General features: G+C 47.2%; 1 protein-coding gene across 2 annotated transcripts in view; it reads right to left on the reverse strand.

Annotated features, from left to right (window-relative positions):
- Nucleotides 1–11658, reverse strand: part of RBP7 (retinol binding protein 7) — a 29497-nt gene that overhangs the window by 4110 nt on the left and 13729 nt on the right. Inside the window, exons 2-5 of one of the 2 annotated variants that reach the window (XM_006145359.3) lie at nucleotides 10237–10311; nucleotides 7087–7170; nucleotides 976–1154; nucleotides 756–857 (exon numbers count right to left, since the gene is read on the reverse strand). In XM_006145359.3, the coding sequence (XP_006145421.1) occupies nucleotides 756–857; nucleotides 976–1154; nucleotides 7087–7159 (354 nt within the window). In that variant the 5' untranslated portion in view covers nucleotides 7160–7170; nucleotides 10237–10311. Of the gene's footprint in view, nucleotides 1–755; nucleotides 858–975; nucleotides 1155–7086; nucleotides 7408–10236; nucleotides 10312–11658 lie in introns of those variants that run through there. The other variant, XM_014586579.2, reaches the window with a different exon arrangement.

The following is an 11658-nucleotide window of genomic DNA, read 5'->3' on the forward strand; positions in this document are numbered from 1 at the left end:
AGGGCCCTGGACCTGGCGGCTTGCTTTCTCACTTTCCATCTCTTTCTCTCTCTCTCTCTCTCTCACTCTGTCCCTCTCTAGTCAAGTTAAAAATTAATTAATTACATAACAATAATTCTTTTTTTAATATTTATTTATTCATTCATTTATTTTAGATTGACCAGAGAGGGACAGAGTGAGAGAGAGAGAGAGAGAGAGAGAGAGAGAGAGAGAGAGAGAGAGAGAGAGAGAGAGAGAGAGAGAGAGAGAGAGAGAGAAAGAGATGGAAAGTGAGAAAGCAAGCCACCAGGTCCAGGCATTGAACCATGGTCAGCCATGTGGGAGTGTCCAGCGCTTTAACCACCATGCCACCTGCTGGTCCCAACAATAATTCTTAAAAAAAAAAACAAAAAAAACTCCCCTTTAGGATCAGCAGATGGCATGAGGGTTACTGTCACTGGACTCCCACATGGTCAACTGAGGTTGGAGTCCTGGACCTGGAGACTGAAAACTCATGCCGGGCACATGCACGTGTGTGCCCAAGATCCCGAGCAGAGAATGGAGGAGAAGGGAGTGCAGCATGGCATCCCTCCCAGGGGGTGATTTCTCACTTTCTATCTCTGTCTGATGAGTGCACGAGCCCCATAGCAAAAAACAAACAAACAAAAATCCGAAAACCCAAAACCTCTCTAAAAAAACAAAAAACCTCTCTCCATCTTTCTCTCTTCTCTCCTTCCCTCCCTCTTTCTCATAAAGAAAAAGAATGTGGCAGGTACCAGGTACAGTTTGTCTCCTTCGATCCAGTGGGTCCATCCTCTGTTCTTCTTTTCTCCTTTCTGCACACAGGTGAGTTTGTCGTTTTCCCAGATAACCAAACTCTGTGCGAGGGAAGAGACAAAATGCTCTGTGCTTTGGCAGGGTCTTCAAGTCTTACTAAGGAGAATGCTAAGTTAAACTTGCAAAATTAAAAGCCTATGCTATTACTTTAATTTTTACCTTGCATTTTCTGTTATCCAGGCCTTTGTTATCTTCATCAAATTCTTCTCCAATTTTAAATTTAACAAGGTAGTTTCTTAGGCTACTGTATGTGTGGATGGTAAAAGAATCCCCATTTTGCTCAATCACTTTCTGTGGCTTCAGCAAGTTGGCTATTTTACGAGTGGCAAAGTCAATACCTTAAAAACAACAACAACAACAACAAATCCAACTGGACATTCACTGGAGGTATAAAAGTTAAGAATTTGGTGGTTGTTTTCAAAATCATTACAATTGATTGCTAGTATTTCTTTACAACTTCAATGTTGTTTTCTGCCAAAATTGGATACATAGAGAAAGTTATCCTGGACCAGCAGATGGTGTAATGGTTTCATTGCTGGACTCTCATGTAGTCAACCGCAGTTTGAGTACCTGGATCCAGAGGCTTAAAACTCAAGCCAGGCTGGGGCCGGCAGGTGGTGTGGCGGTTAAAAGCACTGGACTCCCGGGCCAGCAGGTGGCATGGTGGTTAAGATGCTGGACACTCCCACATGGCATTTGTGCTCACCCAGAGAAAGACAGAGAAACAGAGAAAGAAAATAAGAAAGCACCCTCCATGGGGTACGGTCACACGGCCACCCTTCTCCTCCATCTCTCCTTCCTCTTAGGAGTTTGGGTATGCATGCACACGTGCCCAAGTGAACGGCTCAGTTGGCCATGTGGGGTCTAGCTTCCTTAACCACTAGGCCATGAGGCTGGCCCTATTTTTTGTTTGTTTATTTAGTCAGTTAGTTAGTTTGCTATAGGGCTCATGTGCTCACTAGAGAGAAAGAGAGAGAGAGAAAAACACCCCCTGGCCAAAAAAGGGAGTAATATTCCCCCTCTCCTTAAATATGTATTTTTTTAATGTATCTATTTATTTGTTGTGATTTTTAAGCCACTGGGTCCATGACTGGAACTACAATCAGCCATGTGGGAATCCAATGCCTTAACCACTACACCACCTGCTGGCCCCAAAAGGAGTAATTTTCTGTCCTCAAAGAGATGCCAGCAGGGGCACATCACAAGATATGTTGGTGATGGTCTCTTATAACTTATTTGGACCTTGGCATCACTGCTAATAGACACCTCACTTCTACTGTTCTTAAATTAATTAATTAATTAATTTTAATTTTTTTTTTTTTTGGAGAGATTTTTTTGGATAGGGCACGTGCGCTCGCCAGACAGAGAGAGACATAGAGACAGAAAGCGAGAAATCACCCCCCAGGGAGGATGGTCACGCCGCAATCCCTTCTCCTCCATTCTCCTCTCGGGATCTTGGGCACGCACGCACACGCGCCCGGCGTGAGTTTTAAGCCACCGGGTCCGGGATGCGAACCGCGGTCGACTACGTGGGAGTCCAGCGACATAGCCATTATGCTAACTGCTGGTTTCCTAATTAATTTTAATTTGACCAGAAAAGGACAGAGTAAGAGAGAGAGAGAGAGAGAGAGAGAGAGAGAGAGAGGGAAAGCAAAAAAGCAAGCTGCCAGGTGTGGGACTCGAATTGTAGTCCAGTGCCCTTAACTACCATGCCACTTGCCAGCCCCTAACTTATTTTTTTTAAGGTTTTTAGTGTAGGTCACATGCACTCACTGGAGAGACAGAGACAGAAAGCTGAAATCACCCGCCTCCCCAGGGAGGATGGCCACACTGTAATCCCTTCTCCATTCTCCTCTTGGAATTTTGGGCACACACAGACATGTGCCTGGCATGAGTTTTAAGCCACAGGGTCTGAGACTCAACTGCAGTTGACTACATGGGAGTCCAGTGATGCACCGTTATGCTATCTGCTGGTCCCCTCCTTTCTACTTTTAATGAACAGGCCATTATGCCAGCAGGTGGTGGTTAAGGCTGCTAGATCCCACGTGGCCAACCACACAGTTCAATTCTTGACACGGTGGCTTGAAAAATATGCTGGGTGCATGTGCATGTGTGCCCAAAATCCTGAGGGAAGAACAGAGCAGAAGGGATTGCGATGTCGCTATCTGCCTTGGGGGTGTTTTCTCACTTTCCCTCTCTCTGTCTCAGCAAGCAGCGTGCCCTATAGAAAACTGGAAAAAAAAAACAAAAACCAAAAACAAAAAAAGCCATAATTCGTTATTTCCCTAGGCCACCCAGTTTAAAGGCCAAAGTAGTATAGTTCATGATTAGCTCATGATGTTTTTATGTGTATGAAAAAGCATAACTATATAAACAATTATACATTCAACTAAATCAGTGATATCCAGGATTGTTAGCTTCATTCTTCTTTCTTTCTTTCTTTTTTATTTCTTTATTTTTTGGAGAGGTTTTTGCTACAGGGTGCATGTGCTTGCCAGAAAGACAGAGACAGACAGAAAGCGATAAATCACCCCCTTGGGGGATGGCGACGCCGCAATCCCTTCTCCTCCATTCTCCTCTCGGGATCTTGGGCACACGTGCACACACACCCAGTGTGCACCGGGTCTGGGACGCGAACTGTGGTCAACTACATGGGAGTTCAGCAACAAAGCCATTACGCCAACTGCTGGTCCCGAGCTTCATTCTTCTTTAAAAGTTTGTTTTGAGACCAGCAGTTAGCGTAATGGCTATGTTGCTGGACTCCCACGTAGTCGACCGTGGTTCGATTCCCGGACCCAGTGGCTTAAATTCACGCTGGGCACGTGTGTGTGCGTGCCCAAGATCCTGAGAGGAGAATGGAGGAGAAGGGATTGTGGCATGACCATCCCACCTGGGGGGTGATTTCTCGCTTTCTGTCTCTATGTCTCTGTCTGTCTGGCGAGCGCACATGCCCTATAGTGAAAATCGCCCCCACTCCCCCCAAAAAAGTTTATTTGTTTCTTCCATGAGAGAGAGAGAGAAACAACATTCCCAACAGGGTCTTGACACTGATCCACCCCCAGACTATGTGTGCTCAGCATAATCAGGGAATGCTCTGGAACAAGAACCTAGAACGTTCCTGTGTGGGTGAGCCTTGCAAAGTGTCATATTTTACCGCTGCACCACCATCCAGTTCCCCAAGGGTTAGCTTAATTTTTAAGATACACTTTAATATTATAGTATAATTCAGTAGTCATTCTGTTGCTATAAGTATGACTTAACCACTTCATACCTTAAAAAACAAGATCTAGGGCCAACAGGTAGTGTAGTGGTTGAAGTGCTGGACTCCCATGTGGCCAACTGTGGTTCAAGTCCAAGACCCAGGGGCCTGAAACTCACACTGAACATTTGTGTGTACTTGCCCCAATTCCCAAGAGAGTGGAGAGGAAGGGATTGCAACATGTCCATTCCTCCCCCCTCCAGAGGGTGGGTGTGATTTCTCACTTTCTGTCTCTCTGTCTCTCCAGCGAGAGCATGTGTCCTATAGCAAAAATCTCAATTAAAAAAAAAAAAAGATCTAAAGCTAAAAGAGAGTTGCTGTGTTCTCAGAAAATAATTTTCTTGTTTTTTTTTTTTTTAAGAGAGATTTTTGCTATAGGGTGCATACGTTTACCAGAGAGACAGAAAGTGTAAAATCACCCCCGGGGGGCTGGCCACGCCACAATCTCTTGTCCTCCAGTCTCCTCTAGGGATCTTGGGCACACATGCACACACACACAGCATGAATTTTAAGCTGCCAGGTCTGGGACTCTAACCACAGTCAACTATGCAATCCCTTTTCCTCCAACTCCTGGGATTTTGGGTACATATGCATTTGTGCCTGGTATGAATTTTAACCCCCTGGGCCCGGGACTCAAACAATGGTCGACTATGTAGAAGTCCCAGTGACATACCATTAAGCTATCTGCTGGTCCCCATAATCACTTTTTTTTTTTTTTTTTTTTTGGGGTTTTTTCTGTAGGGGCGCTGTGCCCCCACAAAAACACAGAGAGAAAGCAAGAAATCACCGCCTGGGAGGATGGCTATGCTGCAATCCCTTCTCCTCCATTCTCCTCTCGGGATCTTGGGCATGCATGCACACGCGCCTGGCGTGAGTTTAAGCCACCAGGTCCGGGACTCGAACTGCGGTCAACTACATGGGAGTCCACGCCCAGCCAGTACACTAACTGCTGGTCCCCCATAATTGCCTTTTAAACTTAAAGGTTCTGCTTTTTGTGCCCATGAAATCTACAAATGTCATTTGCCCTATTTTTTTTTTTAGAGAAATTTTTTTACTACAGCATATGTTATGTGCCTCACCGGAGAGACAAAGAGACAGAGTGAGAAATCATCTACCAGGGAGGATGGCCATGCCACAATCCCTTCTCCTCCACTCTCCTTTCTGGATCTTGGGCACACACACAGGCCCATATATAAATTTTAAGTTGCTGGGTCCAAGACTCTAACTGCAGTCGACTAGATGGGAGTCCAGCAATGTAACCATTATGCCATCTGCTAGTCCTACACTGTCCTAACTTCTTAAAATATCAAATGCTAGGGTCAGCAAGCGGCATGGTGGTTAAGGCACTGGACTCCCACATGGTCAACTACAGTTTGAGTCCTGGACATGATATGATGGTTTGCTTCCTTACTTTCCTGTGCTGTCTCTCTGGTCAAAAAAAAAAAAAAAAAAAAGATAATAAATAAAATTGAATAAATAATTCTTTTTTTAAAAAAATCAAGTGCCAGGGACCAGCAGTTAGTGTAATGGCTATGTCACTGGACTCCCGTGTAGTCGACGGCGGTTCAAGTCCCGGACCCAGCGGCTTAAACTCATGCCAGGCTTGTGTGTGTACGTGCCCAAGATCCCAGGAGAATAATGGAGGAGAAGGGATTGTGGTGTGGCTATCCTCTCTGGGGGGGTTGGGTGATTTCTTGCTGTTTCTCTGCCTCTCTCAGTCTTCTTGGCAAGCATACATACCCTATAGCAAAAATCTCTCTTAAAAAAATGCAAATGCCAGTGGTTGGTGAATATACACACTCAGTTTAGGGATGGGGAGACTGAGAGGCCCAGTGTCAGCTCATGAGGAGGCAGAACCAAAGCAGCACCTGAGCTCCCATACCCCTCCAGTCACCCTGGGCTGTCAAACACGTCCAGCAAAGGTGTCATGTAGGTGAAAATGGTTGGCACATAGCAGGTGCTCAAGCCCCCGAATCTGAAGAATGCGACTAAGGGCAGGACAAAGGGCATCAGTGCACAAGGACCCAAGGAGGGGGCCACACTACGCCTGGAACAAATTCAAGAGGCTCTTTGGGAAACTAGGACACCCGCTTTCGCCCCTGCTCCCCCACCCACCCTCTGCCCTGCGCCCTGGCTGCCACCTTGTTTTTCCCACGCGCCCTGTCCTCCCCAGGGCCTGCAGACCAGGCTGTTCCCTGAGCTCTGAGGGGGGCTGGGGCAGTAGGGTTCTGTAGCTAATCTGTAATGCTGCGGCGGCCCACCTCCGGAGAGGAGAGCGCACCGCGTCGCCCCTCCAGGCTCTGGGAAGGGTTGGGGGCTGCTCGCAGCATCTCAGAGGTCTGGGTTCCTTTCTGCCCTCTAGCCTCCCGGAAAGGGGAAGTCAGAAAGCGCCTAAGGACCTGTACCAGGTTCCCACACCCCAGCCGGCGCCAGAGCACTCGCAGGGCTGCGGCCCGACACCTCCCGGGCTTTGCGGGCTGCGGTGTGGGGGGCTCTCCCTGCGAGGGCCCTGTGCTGAACCCCCGGGTCCTCCTCTCCGTCCTGGACCCTAGTCCCGCCTTCCAGGGTCCCTCGAAGTGACTGGAGCTGCCAGCGCCACCGCCTTGGAAGTCCGCAGTGGGACAAGGGTTGGTAGAGGCGAACGAGGATGCGCCCGCCGACGGCGGCCCTGAGGGCCTGGGGACGCGCAGGCAGGGAGACCGACACGCTGGGAAGCCGGACGAGCGGGCTGGGAGGCCTGGGGACAGCTGGTGAGCGGGCGCGAAGTGGACGGGCGGGAGACGAAGAACAGGAGGAGGGGAGGCGACCAGTAGATGACGGGGATGAGGGGACAGGAAGATGGATGGACGGATGGTCAGAGGAGCTAATGACAGGCGGCGGGCGGGAAGATTGACCAGCGGGCCCGGGACGGACAGGCCAGAACTGGCCGCCTTCGCCCGCCGCAAGTCGCGCTGCGCCCACTGCGCCCAGCTCCCTCCACCGCCGCTGCGGGCGCGGGCTCCCCGCCTTACCTAGGGCCAGCATGTAACCCTCGAAGTTGTCGCTGCTGAGCAGGTTCCATGTGCCGCTGAGGTCGGCGGGCATGGCGGGCGGTTCTAGGCACAAACACCACCACAGGTTGGTGGCCGGGACTGGGTCCTATAAATGGGGCCGGCCCGGGCGGGGGGCGGACAGGCTCGCCGGAGGTCCTGGTGGTGAGCGTGGGACACGCTCCCTGCTCCCTGCTCCCTCCAAGAAGGCTCTCCACTCCCAGCTTTCTCCTCCGCCCACTCCCCACTCCAGGTCTGACCACCGTCCTCAGAAACTGCTCGGTTTTCCTTGGGGGCGTCCTCCTCTCCTACCTTAAGCACTGCGTACCCCAGACTGTTTTCTTGGCTACACTTTTTACTTTCCGTACTGTTAAACAATTTTTTTTAAGCTCTTTATTTATTATTTGATCAGAGGGACAGAGCGAGAGAGAGGAAAGTGAGAAAGCAAGCCACCAGGTCCAGGACTCAAACAGTGGTTGGCCATGTGGGAGTCCAGCGGCACTAACCACCACACCACCTGCCGGCCCCGTCTTTCACTACTATTAATGGATGAGGATGGCCTCAAGGTGATAATGTTAAATACTTCACGGGCTTCAAATAACAAGATACCAATAACCCAGCTCAAATGGCCACAATAAAATTTTAGCCAGGGACCAACTATCCACACTTTATGGTAGAGATTGAAATATTGGAGGGCATAAAAGCGGTGAAAATAGTTATGGATGCTGAAGACAGTGCAGGGGGAGAAGGGAAGAGTATAGAGTAGAATAGCAAGAGAACAAATAGAGAGGCATGACAGTGGGACACAGAAACGGCTTATTACCTGTTGATGATAGCATGTACAGTATTCTCAACTGCTCTGGTCTGAGAAGTAGTTTATGTTAGGTAAATTCTTTATACAAGCCAAATGATTGATATATAGTGATTGAATGCTTTAAAAAATAATGAGAATAAATAATAATCTGAAAAAATGATGAAAAGCTATTTGATGATGATGATGTGGATAGTAATGTCTTTGTCTTGACTGATATGCATGGTAATCATGCTGGAAAAAGAAACGTAATACACTGTAAAGATATATGTGATTCAATGTAATATAAAGATTATGATAATAAATAAAATTAAATTAAAAAAATCTTTAGCCAGGCGAGCCAGCAGATGGCATAGGGGCTATGTCCCCTAGACTCCTGCATGACCAACAGCAGTTTGAGTCCCAGATTCAGTGGCTTGAAACTCACACCCCATGCATGTGGACGTGTACCCAAGATCCGGGAGGAGAATGGAGAAGGGAATGCGGTGTGGCAAGCACACATGCCCTGAGGCAAAAACCTCTATAAAATGTGGGAGACTGCGCACCAGCGAATGAATATTGCCGGTTTCTCAGAAAGCAAACAATTACACAATGCCAAAAGCCATGATTGGCTTCCCTTCAAAAACCTCACCTTCAAAACCATACTGATTGGCCACTAGAATCCCTCAGATTTGTATATCTGGCACCTCATGATTGGTCCAACAACAACCAATCATAACCCACCTTTTACAACCAATCACGGCCCACCAACATGTATATAACCACGATCCCTGGCCCACAATCGCCAGACGATAGACGACCCGGAAGACCCTGAAGAGTTGTAACACCACATTGTCTCCGGATGACCCTGAAGAGCTGTGACACTGTGTCGTCTCCATGCTGTACCGTGCTGCCCACAATAAATGGATGACCCTGAAGACACTGTGTCGTCTCTGTGTTGTAACACTGCGCCGCTTGTCCCGGCTCTCACTCCTTCCCTCAGGAAACCTGTTCGACTGTCCCCCCGGGTCAGACAATAAAAGAAAAACAGAATTTAAAGAGGAACACTGGTGCCTGCCTTGTAATCCCAGCTATTCAGGAGACTGAAGAAGGAGGATCATGAGCTCCAGGCTGGACAGGGTAACAGAACAAGGCCCTGTCCAAAAAAGAGCCAAGTATGGCGGTAACTGCCTATGGCTCTAGCTGAGAAAAAAGGTCAAACCCTGTCTTAAAGAAAGAAAGTAACCCAGAAAACTGTGACCAGCAGATGGCATAATGGTTACATTGCTGGACTCCCACATAGTTAACCATAGTTCCAGTCTCAAACCCAGTGGCTTGGAACTCGTGCCAGGCATGTGTGTGTGCATGTCCAGAATCTCAGGAGGAGAATGGAAGAGAAGGGACTGCAGCATGGCCATTCCCCCTGGGAGAGGGGGAGTGATTTCTTGCTTTCTATTTCTGTCCCTCTGGCGATTACATGCCCCCTATAGCAAAAATCTCTCTAAAAAGAAGAAGAAAAAAAAAAACCAGGGTATTTAGATTTTTTTTCTTTTCCCCTTTTGAAATAGACGTAGGAGTGTATCTGTTTTACATACCCAAGCTTTCCCTAAGATAGATTGTTCAACCGGTCTAGACTGGGAAAATTAGCATATGAATTATTAATATATACACACATCCAAATTTAGTGGTTTAAAAATAAGTCATTAGTGGGGTCAGTAATGGCATAATGGTTACGTTGCTGGACTCTCATGAAGTTGACTAACATTCAAGTCCCAGACCCAGGAGCTTAAAATGCACTGCAGGGCCAGCAGGTGGCAAGGTGGTTAAGGCACCTACATGGCTGACCATGGTTTGAGTCCGGGACCTGGTGACTTGTTTTCTCACTTTCCCTCTCTCTCTCTCTGTCTCTCTCTGGTGAAATTAAAATACCTGAATAAATAAAATTAAATAAGTAAAAAAAACCCAAAAAACAAAAAACTCATGCTGGGCGTGTGTGCATGCATGCCTCAAATCCCAAAAGAATGAAGGAAAAGGGACTGCAGTGTAGCCATCCCCCTGGGGAACGGTGATTTCTCTCCCTCTGTCTGTCGCTCTCTGTAGACTGCATGTGCCTTATGGCAAAAATCTCTCTAAAAAAAACTCTAAAAAAAAAAAGTCATTAGGAGCTGGCAGGTAGCATGGTGGCTAAGGCACTGGACTCCCATGGGGCTGACTGTGGTGCAAGCCCTGGACCTGGTGGCTTGCTTCCTCATTCTCCCTGTTTCTTTTCAGCCAAATTAAAGAATAAGAATAATAAATAAATAAATAAAATGAAATAAATATTTTTTAAGTCATTAACTTACTCACAAATGTGCAATCTGGGTAGAGCTCACTAGAAACAGCTCATCTTGGCTCCGTGAGGCATTTCATGGGGTAACCTGATAGGAGAATAGAAGGTTGAAGCAGTCACTTACAAAATGGCTCCGTTTCCCGGCAGGCAAGTTCCACTCTCTGTGCAGGAGCCCATGCAGGCCTGAGTTGGAGCAAGGTCCTTCTCCATGTGGGCCTCTCCACGGGCTGCCTGGGCTCCTTCACGAGTGGCTGTGTGCTAAGAGGAAGAGTCTCGAGGAGCCAGGAGACACTGTCCGGTCGTCTATGGCCAAGTTTCAGAGTTGTATAGCCTCGCTTCCACCAGAGTTCCAGGCCCACCCAGATTCAAAGGGAAGGACACTCGATGGGAATATCAACGTCACATGCATGAGAGCATTTGGGACGGAAGCTGTTACGTCCATCACACAAACCACATGACAGTTCACAGTCTGTCTCTTCGCCCTTACACTAGCTCCAGCTTCTCACCTACACTTTGTCAGTAATTAAAGTGCTATGAATTTTGATTCTGTTACTTTTTTTGTCTTATTTTTCAGTTGGCCTAAAACTTGGAGAGAAAAGTACCCGTGAGTCTCTTCAAATGAGCTCTGAGTCACCTTCTCAGAACAACCTTGTGATATACTTTATTTATTTATTTATTTAAAGAATTATTTTATTGACAGAGAGAAAGCAGATGGTGTGGTGGTTAAGGGCACTGGACTCCCACATGACTGACTGTGGTTCAAGTCCCAGACTTGGGGGCTTGCTTTCTCACTTTCCCTCTCTCTCGCTCACTCGCATGCTCACTCTGTCCCTCCCTGGTCAAATTTAAATAAATGAATAAATAAAGTTAAATAAGATTTTTTTTTAAAGTTTATTTAACTTTATTTATTTATTATTTTTTTCTTTTAATTTGACCAGAGAGGGACAAAGCAAGAAAGCAAGCCACCAGGTCCAGGACTTGAACCACAGTTGGCCATGTGGGAGTCCAGAGCCCCTAACCACCATGCCACCTACCAGTCCTTGATACACTTTAAAAAAATACACACACACACACACACACACATAATTGCCAGAGGGCATGTGCATGATGTGTTTTCCAAGTCTCCAAGGCTAGAACTTAAATTGTGGTTGATCATGTAGGATCCAGCTTCCAATGCACTACGCTTAACCATGGTACTATGGGGCTGGCCCCTAATATATATTTACTCTGCATCACAACTCTACTTGAATCCTTGATAATTATTATAAAGTAGAGCTACTTCTTTTTTCTTGTTTATTTTTTAATTTGCCAGAAGCCATGTGAACTTGCCAGAGAGAAGCAGAAGGTGAAGAAGAAAGCACATCCTCTCCCCCATGGGGCATGGTCATGCTGCAATACTTACTTCATCTTGGCCTAATTTTAGACATACACACAG

The sequence above is a fragment of the Tupaia chinensis genome, unplaced genomic scaffold (assembly GCF_000334495.1).
Source record: "Tupaia chinensis unplaced genomic scaffold, TupChi_1.0 Scaffold000146_1, whole genome shotgun sequence".
NCBI lineage: Eukaryota > Metazoa > Chordata > Mammalia > Scandentia > Tupaiidae > Tupaia > Tupaia belangeri.